The sequence below is a fragment of the Sipha flava genome, unplaced genomic scaffold, assembly GCF_003268045.1.
Source record: "Sipha flava isolate LNK unplaced genomic scaffold, YSA_version1 369_pilon_pilon, whole genome shotgun sequence".
NCBI lineage: Eukaryota > Metazoa > Arthropoda > Insecta > Hemiptera > Aphididae > Sipha > Sipha flava.
This window is the reverse complement of record NW_020273075.1, coordinates 58543-74150: the sequence shown is the minus strand read 5'-3', so window position 1 is coordinate 74150 and position 15608 is coordinate 58543. Positions and strand designations below refer to the sequence as shown.

General features: G+C 32.3%; 2 protein-coding genes across 3 annotated transcripts; both read left to right on the top strand.

Moving 5' to 3' along the window:
- The first annotated feature begins 6858 nt into the window (after positions 1 to 6858).
- Positions 6859 to 13264, top strand: LOC112687857 (blood vessel epicardial substance-like). 2 transcript variants are annotated; one of them, XM_025560816.1, is made up of 9 exons: positions 6866 to 7399; positions 7702 to 7884; positions 7959 to 8344; positions 8410 to 8567; positions 10033 to 10135; positions 10201 to 10341; positions 10425 to 10593; positions 11818 to 11931; positions 13001 to 13074. In XM_025560816.1, the coding sequence occupies exons 2-8, from the start codon at positions 7812 to 7814 to the stop codon at positions 11919 to 11921; spliced, it is 1134 nt and encodes a 377-aa protein (XP_025416601.1). In that variant the 5' UTR covers positions 6866 to 7399; positions 7702 to 7811; the 3' UTR covers positions 11922 to 11931; positions 13001 to 13074. The 2 variants fall into 2 exon arrangements, with proteins under 2 accessions (XP_025416603.1, XP_025416601.1); XM_025560818.1 differs by lacking the exon at positions 11818 to 11931 and having other exon boundaries at positions 6859 to 7399; positions 13001 to 13264.
- Positions 13265 to 14360: 1096 nt separating this feature from the next.
- LOC112687856 (trafficking protein particle complex subunit 6B) lies at positions 14361 to 15340 on the top strand. Its single transcript, XM_025560815.1, has 4 exons — positions 14361 to 14581; positions 14655 to 14716; positions 14788 to 14989; positions 15051 to 15340. The coding sequence occupies exons 1-4, from the start codon at positions 14507 to 14509 to the stop codon at positions 15180 to 15182; spliced, it is 471 nt and encodes a 156-aa protein (XP_025416600.1). The 5' UTR covers positions 14361 to 14506; the 3' UTR covers positions 15183 to 15340.
- Positions 15341 to 15608: the final 268 nt, after the last annotated feature.

The following is a 15608-nucleotide window of genomic DNA, read 5'->3' as shown; positions in this document are numbered from 1 at the left end:
AATAAAACGTATGTATGTACATACATGTATGTACATTTTATGTTTATTTTTAATATTATTTAATGCAGTGTCACTATCACAATACTTGATAATTTATTTAATATGCTTATTCATAATTTGTTTTTGGAAAGAGCAAAAAACTTGAAGACAATTTAGTTATATATTTTTTAAACGTATTTTGTATTAGTTATTTGATAAACTATATTAATTGAGTTATTATTCGAAGACATAATTGTTAGCGATTTTAACGACATGTGACGTACGCCTTTTGTTTCTAAGTCGATCAACCACTGTATCTGAACAAAAGGTCGTCGTCGCCACCACATGGGATATACATTTGCGTACTATACATTTTGAAAGAGCAGTATATGAAAAGTAAAACAATAATGATAAAATAACGAGGTAGTAATGCACAGGAGTTGGATGAGTTACTGAGATTGTGCTTGCATGCTAATTCTTCATGTAACGTCACACCTCTGACAGAACACTAAAATCGAGAGAAGGAGGATGGAGGAAACGTGTAGGACGTGTAATTTGAACTTTGGGTAAATCATTTTAGTTTAATATTCGCATGATTATTAATCAATTATAATATTATGTCAAAACGAACCCAATTATGCGGAAAGGTCGTTAGACTTTGTCGATCCGTCGATTAACTAACGAAGATTCACGGTATACTACAGACGCAATTTATTTAAAAAAAACATATATTTAAATAATTTCTTATGACAATAATAATAATGAGAGAACACATATAACATTGTAATGTCACAGAAACCGTATACATAATTCATACATTATATGTGAATGTGCAATGCGGACATATAATAATTTTGTTGTAGAACAATACATATCGTTTGTTAATTATTATAAGCAAAGTGAAATTATGATGGTTCGTGTTTTATTTTTGAAATTAATATCACAAATTTTGTTCTTAATTCCTAATGTGACCTAGGCAACTTCCATATGGCTCACTGTCATCACATTTGAATAACCCATCATCACACGATGTCCGATTAACCCACTGTATGTGTTTTATTATTTTGTTATTATTATCCTTGTACGTTGTTTTTTCCTTCCTGCGATTAGCCTTCCCGCGTACAAATTAATTCCATAGTGTTCATTTAATTTGAGGAGTATAAAATATTATTGCCCCTATTATCCCTAAAACGCATATTCTAATATTTTAATTAGTCTCAATATTTAATGTTACTGAAAATCCTACGTGCTCCAGTCTTATGAGATTAGTAACTTTCTGAATTTTTCCTATCTTATTAGTGATTTATATTAAATGGTGACCTCGATAATTAATATCATTCCGAGTACGTCGCACTGTCGCTGATAACCCGGATACGTTTATCGTTTTTAATAATTTGTTTAATTATTTTATTTTAGTAAATATATTTTCGTTTCATTAACAATATATATCTAGTAATTATTATATCACGAGCAAGCCAACATATTTCTCCGTGTCCCGTTATTATTACGCGGACATAGCTTTCCGGTGACAGTCTACATTGCGCAGTATACTACGTACGTCAAAACATTATCGCACGACCTTATTCAAGGTCCGCTCAATTTGTCGCGAACGAATAATTGATTAAAATAATTATGTTAAAATATAAACGTATAATTTGTTCGTTTTTTTAACATTATCGGTCGATAAGCTCGTATTCAACATTTTCTCGTACAATTTTAATATATGCATGTACAGATCTATACAGAGTGTAGCTCACGAGGACTGATTAATACTGCAATTATATCTTCAGTGTACGTGACGATAATCGAATTCAGTTTTATTTTAATTACTCGAATATTATGATATATGAATCAAGCCTAAAAATGAAAATCTTTTTAAATAAATATAAATATTATAACATTGAAAAATCATTTTTATTTTGTTATATTAGTAGATTTTAAAAATGTATCATTTTACGGGATTTGGTTTATTTTTTGAAATATGTTGAGAGTTTGATTAAATTATGTTTGGATTTTGTAATTTTCTATTTACCCTCCTAAGTCGAATTATTATCGAGCGGATGATTATGGTTATTATGAGTATTTATGGTGAGATAGACAACACTTGTCCAATTACAAAACACACTTTATATTCTATTAATATTTTTTTTGATAAATTAAAAAAATATTATTAATCACAAAATTTATGAATTCAAGAGAAATAAATTCAACACCAACGTTTTCATAATAATAAACACTATAAAATCAGCGGCGGCTCGTGGCTTGAACGACGAGACGATCGCACCCCCTAATATTATTCACGAAAAAAAAGAAAACTAATTCTGATTGTAATAGTATACCTTTTAATAATTTAATATTTAAAATACTACGAGTAAAATTGTGATTTTCAAATAATGAAAATGATCATTTTGTAAATATTGTTGAGTGCGATCACAGTGATTACCATGTGCGTATGCCGAAGTACGAATGCGCCGCATGCGTATCAACCTATCACTGCTGAGTGCTTGGAGATAGCTGCCGCCTGCCGCTTTCGAACGAAAATCGTTGTTGCCCTGGTTTCTTTAGTTAATATTGTTTATATCATGATAGACCGCATGAACGTGTGCGTGCGGATACGATTAAAGTCAGCCATATACGAAACGATCGGTCTATCGATTTGTTGACAACTTTAAGATTGATTGATAAAGTGATAGATGTATTGGTAAGGTTTGTCAACAAATTGATGCTTTGGAAGAATCAACTGATCGATTGATAAGCAAGTTGACGCGTGTATAGACACAATAATACAGCCTCCCACCCACTCTGAGAAAATTCCTTGCAGGATCAATAAAGGTTTTCAATAATTGAAGTTTTGTTGAACAGTCTCTCCCTAAGGTGAGAAGTTTCCAATCCTCAGCGAAGTACACAAGCTGTACCCATCGTAGTAAGGCGTGTAATGCTTCACGTTGTTCTTTTAATTCCGGTAATTTGCTTTCATCGAACACAATTTGTTGGTGAGTTAAATGTCTCCGTAGTTTTATCCAAAATGCAGTGGGACGGAGTACTTTAAAGAGTTCAGCTGATGAGCTTACAATCTTCTTCAACTTGAACGTACAGTAGTGTTAAGGGCTTTTCTATCGATTTGGTGTTCACCCAGTTCAACTATGTCAAGAATAAATGCTTGAGGCCATGTTTCAAAGGGTTGGATAAGAAATATCGGACCAGTCCACCAGATAAACATGGTCAATAATTTCTTTCGGAGTCAAACCACGATTGTTACAGTCAGCTGGATTTTGTGCAGTGGGTATGTGCCTTCAGATTTCAAATTTCAGATGAAGTCAGGTGCTGAATTTGAGCGATATGATTTGTCACAAAGGTTTTCAATCTTGCTGTTGGCATTTGTATCCATAAAAGCACTACTGTGGAGTTACTCCAGACAATGTATCAAACTTAGATACCAGTTTATCGCAATTAAAATTGCGATGTGTTAATATTACGCTCAACAATGTCATAATAATAATGAAAGATTTTTCTTTTTTTTTGGGAGGAGGCAAAATATGTGTTGCCCCTATCCTGAAATTTATAAATATGCCACTAAGTATAGGTTGGCATGGCATCCAGGGATAAGCGAATTCCGCGGATTATCCGCTAAATTCAAATTGAAATGAATATTCAATAACTATATTAATAAAAAATTTAATCTCCTATTTTTATATAATATTTAAAAAAAATTAAATAAGAACACTTTTTTATTTTTATTTAAGAATTCATATAATATAACGTATAATATTAATACTATTTATTTGCTGACAACATTTTTTGTCATTAATTTATTAATCTGAATCAAAATCGATCTTATAATATTTATTTATGACTCTTTTGTGATAACAGTAAGTATGAGTAAACTGTTTATGTAATTTGTAGCTAAAACAGTATGCAAGTCATTTAAGATATTAAATAATGAAAATTACTGATAAAAATAATAATGAGAAAGGCTATATTTAAATAATAATATTAAGAATGAGACAATCAATAAATCATTAATACAAATAATCTCTTAGATATGAGATCGACTTCATTTGGTAGTCTTTCAGTACCGGATCGCAAGTCACACGAGGTCATAACCGACAAGCTTGGTCGCCGATTCGTCAAAATTCTAAAACTTTTTTAATATTATTTTAACATAGTCTTAATAGTAGAAATTATTTACTAAAAAATTGTGTTACACGATCTTATGTATTTTGTGTACTTCGACCGCTACACCGACGATAGATAACACCTTCCCACCAGCACTATCGTTCTTCCCCAGAAGGCCAGAACACGATACGTTATCGTCGGCACGCACTACGGCGAAAGAATTGCCATCACAGTTATTACTCACGTAAAACACACTCGAACAATCGAACATATTTTCAAAAGCTTAAAAATTTTTTATTACGTGAGCGCATTCCGTCACGTCCCCTCTACCGTCGGCAAGCTGCTGATATAATAGCACCGAGTGCAATAAACAAAATAATGCGGGCATGAGTACTATTTTTATTGTTGATAAACGCATTGTTACGATCCGAACGCGGCCAGGTGGAGACTGCAAATCTGTCGTCCCTGTAGCAATAATTATTCGCCGGTCATGCCCAGCCTAGTTAGCTGCAACCAATACATCTACAAGGCGTGTTGTAATCGCAACGCACATCGTACATTGTCTGGACCGGGTCGAGGCTCACGAGATCATATTTAAACTATACGGACTATCAGAAATAAATTTAAATAAATATTCATAATCCGTTGTAATTAATATTCTAATTCGTTATGAAAAAAATTGTACTGATTTAAAAACAATAAACTTTAATTTTAAGTTAAAATAACATTAAATATATTCAATTAAAAACTATATATTTTAATTTAAAAAAAAATAATTTTCTTATTCCTCATTAGGCATTTAAATATATCGAATTTAAGGAGAAAACAAGATTAGGTTGGGCTAAGTTTTTATTAAGATGAACCGGGCTGGACGGGCTCAATCTATGTAAGCAAAATATTAGACGGGCCTCGGGCCTTTAAAATCCGCAACTTTCGAATTGCATCCCAAGATCCATTTTTCCATCGAATTGCGACCAATAATGTTTATTAACTATACCAATTGCGTCCGAGGTAAATATATTATTTTCATTTCCATCTAATACAGACTTGGGACTGTCAACAGCAACATTAAATATTATATTGCTAAAGATAGGTGCGAACAACCTTTGTGCGAACAAAGGCAAATTAAAAAAAAAAAGATAGGTTAAACATTTTATTTTTCATCGTTTCCTAATTATGTACATCAAAAGTATTGCTTTCGTCGTTAATTAATTAAACTAATTTAAATAATGAAAAAAAAATATAATACTAAAATTTTATTATAATGTTATTTACGAATTGGTATAAATTTGAACGATTCAGTTTTGTTATAATTAAAACGAGTTATTTCGTTCACGTTGTATTTAATAATTTGCTCTTAAAAATTTACAAATATCAAGTTTTATTTTCTTTATTTGACTATTACTGCGAATTTTGATGTACCTAAGTAATTTTTGTACTTTCAATTAATGAATAGATATTTGGATGAGAAGAACAAATCACTAACAAAACTAACCTACCATTAAATTTTCAATGGAAATCTTTACAGATATTTGTTGTCTGTGTAATTGAACCTGAACGCATTGCTCATAAAGAGGAAAGTCATAATCGGAGACTATACATACAAAATTGTCAACGACACGTAATCGAAACACACACTATAACCATTTATATTTATTTCAAAAGTACTCAGTCATATCGATTATTGCTTGAGATCAATTAAAGATATATTCCGATGTCAGATAATCGGGACGCAATTCGTATAGTCGTATAGAAAAACCGGCACGCAATCAGTACGTCTATAATCGTTATTTTTATGTCGAGACGTAATTGGTATGCAACCCAACTTTCTTCGGTGACTCGGCCAAGTACTAAGCCCGTGTGAACCCGGCCTAAAAACCAGACCCGTTGAAAGTTCTGGTAAGCACACACCCAGAAAGAGGTGATTAAAATTGCAATACATACCTTATTGCTGATTTCATTATTATGAAAATATTCGAAAACAAACGGGTGTATATTATCAATAAAGAGCGGAATAGTGTGGGTGTGCGCGACTCGTTTTCTCTTTTCCTTCGATATGAATAGGTGAAAAAAGAGAAACGCTAGTCGCACTTGGGGCAAGTGTTCGGGACCGCAACAGTCTGATGCAATTTCGATGCAATACAGAACTGATATCTTCTATTCGTTAAAAATGTATTAAAATATCGGCGTACGACCGCCGAGACAAACGCTCTTGATCATAATCAAACGTTGATTAATAAGACGAACTTTATTATCTTGTAATCCAACGAAAATCGTTCACAAATATGTCATCATGTCCGTATTGCGTTTCTATTACCACTTGCAAGTTATACGATCATCGAACGACGCGGCGGTCCTGATCATTACGAACCGACCGAACGGAATGTACCATTAGAATAACATGGACGCGCCAAGTGACCGGACGTAGGGAAGTCTCGGTTGTCGGAGACGTGCGTACCGCGGATCGCTAATCAGTGCAACAACGATTGTTATTGCTCTGGTTACGGTCGGCCGCAGCGGCGTTATGCGATGGGCGGCGAGGAGGAGTGCGCGAAGCAATTCGCCGCGGCACGTCGACATTAGTGCGAATAGTCGTTCCGACCGCAGCGTGCCGTCCCGTAAACGGCCAAGTCTCCGGCCATAAATCACGTGGAGTGGGTGCAACGAGGGGGTCACGTTTGGCGTGTGTACCCCACCCGCGGCGGTGGCAACGGTCGTAGCGCAGATGTAACAAATCGCGCGCCGCCGTCGAAGGGGGTACTTTATTACGCCGGCCGCCGACGATCTTCCCCGAACGTTCGCGACCGACCCTCCCCGAACGTCCGCCGTTTACCCTCGGCGATGCACACGCACACCGCACCGCGACAATATCGCGATAACATTATTATTACGCGTGTTACGACATCGTACCGTTTAATTAACACCTCGCGCCTGGTCGCGTACCGTCACCGGCCGCTGCAATCGAGTGTCGACCGTCTCCGCGATCCGTTCCGTCCGCCGTCGATCGTTCGGTACGCGCTCCGTGCTACCGTTCTGCTCGCGTTTCTTTCACATCTTTTTCCCCCGTGCATTCTGTTTATTTTTATCCGCGCAAACGCACGCACGTCCGTGTTTTTGCGCGCGCGCGCCGATACAATCCAGTGACAACAGCGCGACGCCGATAACGTTCCAGGTTGCACGCACCGTGTTTCTCCGGAGTGCTCTCTCGCGACGGTTGTGCGCCGCCGCCGCCGCCCAGGAGGTTCGTCGCGGAGATTATGTCCGGCGGTGATGCGGACCGCGGACCGCGTCGCGACCATTTCAGGTGAGTACCTACTCCCGCATACCGCTTGTCGTCCACCCGGTGACGGTGAGGGGGGCCACGACGTCGCTGCCGCTCCCCCTTGCGCCTCGCTCGTCCTCGTCCTCCTACACGCGGTCCCGAGAGAGCGGTGTGTGCACGACGCGTACGCAACGACCGACGAGGAGATGCCGTCGCGTGTAGGCGGCCACTTACGTCGTATCGATTGTGTGTGCGCGCGTGGTGCACACAGTGTTTTTCCGCGCTCTCGGGTCCGCTGACCATGGTCGGCTCCCGTGCGTCCATGAAATTTCGTCGCGTTCCAGGACGACGGCCACGATCACCATCGACGACCACGGCGTGCCTCTGAAGTGCCACCACCACCACCGTCGCAGGTAAAAGGGAAAACCGGAAAGCGACAGTGAACGCGAACGAGATGACCAACAACGGTAGCACGGTAACAGCAGCGGTGAACATGCACGACGAGAACGCGACCGCTCAAATCCAAGGTGTGTACCTTAAATCACCTATGTTCACGAGGAACCGTCGGTGTTTAAACGTGCAGCCGTCGTTTGTTATACAGGTAACCACAGTTGCTACGACGGTGGAGGCTGCGCCAACGATACTGCGTGGGCAACGAACCCCTATAAAGCCATTTTCGACTCCTTCGCTGTAGTTCTACTCAGTCCGTCGTGCTTCAACAACGTGTTCAACCATCCTTATTTTCATTTTTCACATGCCATCATGTTCATATGCTACATGCTGCCATTCGGATCGCCTTGCCAATTGATCCTCCTCATACGTATCGGGCTGGCCGGTGCTACTACCATCATGGCGCTTTGGGCTAGGAATGTCCAGTGTTGGACCAGCCTTTTGTGGAATACCGCGTCCGCTGTTGTTAACGTCATATACATTTTCGTGTTGCTTTACCAACTCAGACCCATCAAATTCAACGATGAATTAGAACAAGTTAGTATTCATATGCCAACTTTGTATTCAACTGTAACAATTCATTTTATGTATAATATTTTTAGGTGTATGATTCCCTGTTTAGTCCATTAAAAGTTAGTCGTAAACAATTTAGGAAAATAATTTCTTGCATGAAAATGATTCGGCCTTTAAAAACTCTTGAAATATTTGCTGAAGAAAAAGTAACAAGGGTTGACAGCTTATCATTGGTACTGTCAGGAAAGTAAGTAATACTTAAGTTTGTAAATATTCATCAATTAAAAACTTAAACTGAACCCTTGATTAATTTTTAATGATCAGTTAGATTTTTGAATCATTTTAAATTATACTAGTATGAAATAACCTCGATTTAAATATGAAAATGAGTTTCCAGTAATTAATATTAAATAATCGCTTGCTTATTACACCTTACTCAATATTTTATATTATTATGTCCATTGATTAAATTAATATTAATACTTGTTATTAGGGCTGAGGATTTCTAGTTCTTAAAAACCACAAAATATGTATGCATTTATGCATTTAAAAATCAAAAAATCTACACATAAATATGCTCTAAAAAATGTATTATATAAATATGTATATTTATAGTAATATTTGACGGAAAAAAAATTAAAAAATAATATTTTAATTAATTAATAAGGATTAAATATTTTTTTTCAACATCTTAAAATAATATAATGTATTTTGTAAAATTATTTTAGCATATGACTAGGTACTGTGTAGCTATATGTATGTCAATAAATGTTTTATTATCTTTACTACCTATTGCAGTGAGTGACAAGATATTTCTTTATATTTTTTAATAAAATTGAGTGTTTATGGCCTGCTAACAATGTTTTATATTTTTAGTAAGTTTATTTTACATCATCAGAAGTAAACGGTGCATATTAAAAATGATTATAGTTTTTATGTCTTTAGGTAATCCATCCATTAAAGTAGATTCCATTCAGTATTTTTGAAATTTTATTTTATGTTTTATACCCAGTATTTTTGACTAAAACATGAACCTAGAGCTTACATCAATTTTAGATAATTATTTTTTGTTGTCTTAGTTCCAACAGATAATATTTCTTGTTTAAAATTGAATAATTATATCTGGTAAAAATTCAAAATTTGATTTCATATATGAAAGTAACATCTGGCATCTGAATCACTTGAAAGCTTATGAATCATCAATACAAACAGTATTGATTTTTATCAATAGATGTAATAATTTCTCTTACGAATTCATAGATTTCATAATAGTAAATAGCTAAATTTTATGGTAAACTGAAGCACACTACCAGTTTCCTGCACGCATTAAAGTGTTATCTGTAAGACTGAATTACTTTACTAATATTAATAATATTATTTTATAGAGGTACACATTTGGAAAATTTCCTGAATAAAAATAATATTTGTACAGCTCATTATGTGTTATATCATATTAAGTATCAAAGTGTTTCAAATGTGTAATTATTACTTTTAATTTGTCTACTATACTCAAATATGCATTTATATACGATAACAACAAAATATGCAAATTGCAATTTTAAATATAACCTCTTTGTTTCATATGACTTATTTACATTTACTCACATTGTTCTGTGACCTTTTTAAACAAATATGAAGAAACAAGAAGTCTTCAGTCCTACTTATCATTATTATTGTATTACCTGCATTATATTTTGTAATTTTTGTTATAGGTTAGTAATATCACAAAATGGTAATGCTCTACATATTGTCTTCCCATATCAATTTCTAGATTCTCCAGAATGGTTTGGTGTTTCTACTGATGAATTCTTCCAAGTAATAAACTAATATAATTAAGATTTATCTTTTCCTAAAATTATTTATTATATTTATTTATTTAGGTATCAGTTACAGCTGTAGAAGATTCAAGGGTATTATTATGGCATAGAGACAAATTAAGACTGTCAATAATCACTGATAAGTTTTTATATACTATATTTGATCACATTCTTGGTCGCGATGTAGTAAAAAAACTTATGCAGGTACAAATTGTTAAAATTTAAATTATATAAATTATTCTCTTAGTTTAATTTTTTGATTTTTAAATTTGTAAATTTATTAATAGGTAAGCGAAACTATGTCTAATGGTCATTTGCCAAATCAATGGTTTGATGGAGGAGAAGAAACTGAAATGGCAAATAATGTAATTGATGAAAAGCAAACTGTACTCTATTTGAAACGTAATGGTGATGGGCAAGCAGGCATTGAAACTATATTAAAACGAGAGCTTCAAGGTATGTATATAATAAAGAAAAAGTTTATTTAAATTGGCTTATTATTTAGTTAGATTATCTGTATATTTATTTTTTGTATTTAAAGTTTGTTTAGTTTGTATCATAAGTTATAACTTGTTTCTCAACTTTTAGGCTTTTACAATTAAGCATTCTCTGAATTATAAAAATGAATGTATGTATATATAATCAATAATTGAATTACCATAATTAGTATATTAAAACGATCTCTTTAGTTAATAAGAGAAGTTTCAAGTTTAAATGTATAGAATATGATAATACTTTTTATTTTAAGATTTAATGAATATTTTATAAAAAATTCTAGTTAATTTCAACTTCTAATGTAGATTATTTTACAATTCATAACGAAATATTTTAATATATACAATGTATTATTTTAAGACAATAGATTTTAATTAAATTTAATTGTTTAATTGTTTGATAAAATATTACACAATTTGCTTCTTTTCTTTTCAAAATTAGTAAATTGTTTAATAATACATTTAAGTATTAAACACAACTATATACCAAAAGGTAAGCAAAGTTTTTATGCTTTTTATTTTGTGGCTTTTATTTTTTATTAACTTATAAATTTGATTGCAAATTACAGTATTATTAAAACCAAATTAAGTAACAAGTATTTGTTATGTTATTCTTTTATCTACAATATATTTTTTAAATCAATAGATTTAAATTAATAACTAGAAATCCTAAGTTACATAATACTGAAAATAATTTGGATGTATGAAATTTAGAATGCATATATAAATTATGTACTTAATTAGTAATTATTGCATAAATTAATTTTATATTAATTATATTTGTGTTATTAAAAAGTCATTAGCGTTTTATATAAATTAAATCTAATTTAACTGAGTAATGCATTTAATACTCTTATCGCAATACTTTCTACATGTGGTACATATTTAAATATGGTAATTGTTGTTCGTCATTTAATATACTAATTATGAATTTATTAATTTGTGATACTTAAAATTTAAATGTTTTTCTTGGTAGAAGCTGTAAAAAGCCTTAATGGACCATAAAGCAAATTAAAAATAAAAAAATTCTGATGAAATTGTGTTTATTTTTTCTGAACTTTAATCCATTAAAATTATTTAAATTATTGTTTAGAATTTTATTGTTTTTCTCTTAAGCATGTGAATCAATTTTTATGGTATTATGTTATCAATTAGTTTTTGCATGATTTACTTGTGTTATTATTAGAGAATGAAAATGCATGCCTGGAACACAGTCCATTGATTAATTACCAGTCTTCATGGTACTCGCAACAGACTCTACGTAACGTGTTGAGAACTCTACACAAATAATCAGTATTAAGTAAGTGTAGTATGAGTTATGCAAAACTGTTATAACAAAAATGTTGTCATTCAGTAAAAGTTTTTATTTCTATGTGTTTTTTCTGACTATGCACTTTAAAATGTATATGTGTATATTAGGGTGGTCCTTAGTTATAGAGGTTAAAAAAAAAATTGAAAAATTTATACTCATGGGCTCGAAATTTTGTTTGGTATATTGACAAGATAATTTTATATTATATATTTTATATATTTTAAGGTATATGTTTAGTGTGATTCGTGTTTAATAAAACTGCATTAAATAATGATGACTTTGAAAAAGGGAAACCATAACATTTTTAAATATAAAAGTGTTGGATGGATAATATTGTGTGGAAAAATATTGCTAATTTACAATTTTTGTGTAGCTATAAAATCTAAGGAAATACAGATAAATAACTAAAAAACGAACCATTTTCCAAAAATATTGACTTTGACTGGTTTTTCTTAATTTTACGAAAAAGTATTAATTTTACAAACAATTTACAAGATACCTTTTTTGTAGTAAATATGTATTACTATAAAAATAGTCCTATACATATATGGTCTAAATTTAGAATTTAAGACATTACAGGTGAAAATGTATAATTCATCCCCTTAGCATACAACTTTAACCCCTTTGAGGCACGTGAAGGGGTTGACTTATCAAATTCAAATTTTACCAAAATTATCTTGTCAATATACCAAACAAAATTTCGAGCCCATGACATAACATTAATGAAGTTCATAAATAAGGACCACCCTAGTGTATATACTTAATGGACTGGATGGACAATGTTCATATTTCATATAGATGAAAATTCTAAAAGACTGGTTATTCTTTTGTTAGTTAAAAATTACCTACCACCTTGAGTAAAATCAGTCCATCTCTGTATATAAATATATATATATGTAATATATGGTTTGTGGTTAATTTGTTTTTGTATGCTTTACTTTTACACACCAATATTGCTGTAATGAAAGTATAAATGTTAAAAAATCGAATGTGGCATTAAATTAAGCCATTATTTTAGTTTCATTTTGTTTGTTAAACAAATTTTCTTTTCTTTCAGGTGACCCAAACGGATGGAGGCTGAGTAGAATTGAAGAGGTTGACCATGAAACTCCTGTGTAAAAAATATTTCCTCAAACAATTAATAATCTTGTGATCTTAGGATAAGTTAATATCTGAGTTTTCTTTGACTCTGACATTTTGGTATTTTGTTTTTTAAATTACCTCTGTCAGATTTGATTTTTGGCACTTATCGAATTTAACAATCACTGTAGTATTATAAATTAATTTTTTTTTAACTTTGCAAAATTAATAATGAAAATGTTCAATTTAATAAATAAACAATTATTACTTGTAAGCTAGCTCCTTATTTTCTTTAAGTAATATTATTAATTTTGTTCTGTTTCAAAAGTACTGATATATAAATGTTTTAAATAATAAATATATTATATGTTGTTTATTGTTGTTCCAATATTATAATGTACTAACTATGAATATTATAATGTATTACTAAAGTGATATTTATAAAAGTAACTAGTCTATTATTATAAAATTTGTATGTATTTATAATTTATATCATGTATTGATTGTCCCAGGGTTTTAGACTTTTTCATAATATAGTGAGAATTTAAGAAAATAAAATTGATACCCATTAAACTGAAAAAGAATTCTAAACTCTGAGACACTCTGTGTATTGTGTACAGGGCTATTCAATTATTGTGCTATTTTAAATGGATTGCCTTGTGTATGTTAATTTTAAGGATTTTGTAGTAATTGAATTCAGAGAAATATTCTGGAATTGTACAAAAACTCAGGTTTTTTTGAAATAAAGTGTGATTAACAAAATATATTACTTATATATTTATATATATGTATGCATATAATTTTATTTAAATTTTAATATTGTGTCCTAATTAATTTTGCTTGGCCATTTTGTATAAACTGAGAAACCTTAAGAAATGGAACTGTGGCTGGCCTCAATTATCTGTTGTAGATTTTTAGATGGAAATATTAATTTTCCGTAATGGTAAAGGATATATATTATTTTATGTAGTAGTCTATTGTTATACTAAATAGATAGAGCATATTCTAATGATATAATAAAGCTGATCATAGGCATATGTAAGGATGTCTTGGGGGGACTTAGACCCACAAAATATAATATGACAATGTACTAAAACTGCCAATATTTATTTTTATAATCTGTTATTTAGTTCTAAATCTACCTTTTTTAATAATATTTTTCCATTGGGAGTGATATTTGCCCCCAGTGTCTGCCCATTTTAACGACTAACCTATTATGTGGATCAGCCTCCTCCCAGACGCCTCACTTGCAAACCACTTGTATAATTTATTATCATTGTGCCGAGATTCTAGTCGCACTATCACAGATAGATAACAATATTCTTGCATGTGTCATAGAAATTAACGAGATAAGACAGTATTGTTTTCCTTTTGCTCGATAATGAGAAATGTTGATATCCAATCGGTAGGTGTAAAGCTCGTCAAGTCTTGAACCACGTCCGACGGGAATCGAATCGAAACCGTCAAGAGATATTGATGAGAGATGTCGGCGGAAGACGTGTTGTTCGACATGCTGCATTCGGAAATCGTGTCGTATTTGGTGTCGAAGTCGGCCGAGGTAAATTGTTTGCAACCCAACACCAGTTCGATAGTGTACTCAAATAACCGTTTGTCGTTTTGTTCGCACGCAGGACGAAGACATATCAATATTGGAACACTTGGGCTACTCGTGCGGTTGGCGGTTGATTGAAAGGTAAGTGACAATGCTTTATGGTTATTTTATTTTCGTGAGACCGTTTTTTCTTCTTCTGTTTCCTCGTTTAGAATAACAAAAGAGTTGCCGAGGTATAAAGAAGAATTAGAAATATTAAAATTCATATGCACAGATTTCTGGTCTTGTGTTTACAAAAAGCAAGTGGATAACTTACGAACCAATCATCAAGGTGTTTACGTATTGCACGACAATGAGTTTCGTTTTTTTAGCAAGCTGTCAAATGGCACGCAATATCTAAAATCTGCACCAAAAGTAAGCTGGATGAAACGGTTTCATTGATACGCACCTACCTTTTATTTTTTCTACATTTTAGTATGCTACATTTACATGCGGTCTAATTCGAGGAGCTCTAGAAAACTTTGGGATTTCAAGTATTGTTACTGTTGAAATAATCAGAATGCCATCTTGTAAATTTCATATACAAGTATTACCATCATCGTCTTAATATTCATGGGACAAGTCAATATAAATTTGTCAGTGTTCCTTTTAAGAACATTCTGGATCTCAATCCAATAATATTTTTGCTGTATTCAACAACAAAGCAATTTTTGTTCTAATATTTTATTGTTTATAAATTAATATATTACACTTCTTATTCAATGACTTAATATTATTTATATCATAAAGAATATTTTTGTCATCATTATTGTTTTTCAATAAGCAGTTTACATCAGTGTAATAGTACATGTAAAATGATTCATAAACAATTAAAAAATATACCAATGTGTTCTTTAAAATATTCACAGAGTTCAAAAGCATTGTTTTCTTGTTTAAATTATAATCACTTATCAACTAATTTTAATTAATAGTGACATAATATATTGTTCAAGTACTAGTTTGGCGTACAATTCAGCATAGTAACAATAATGAT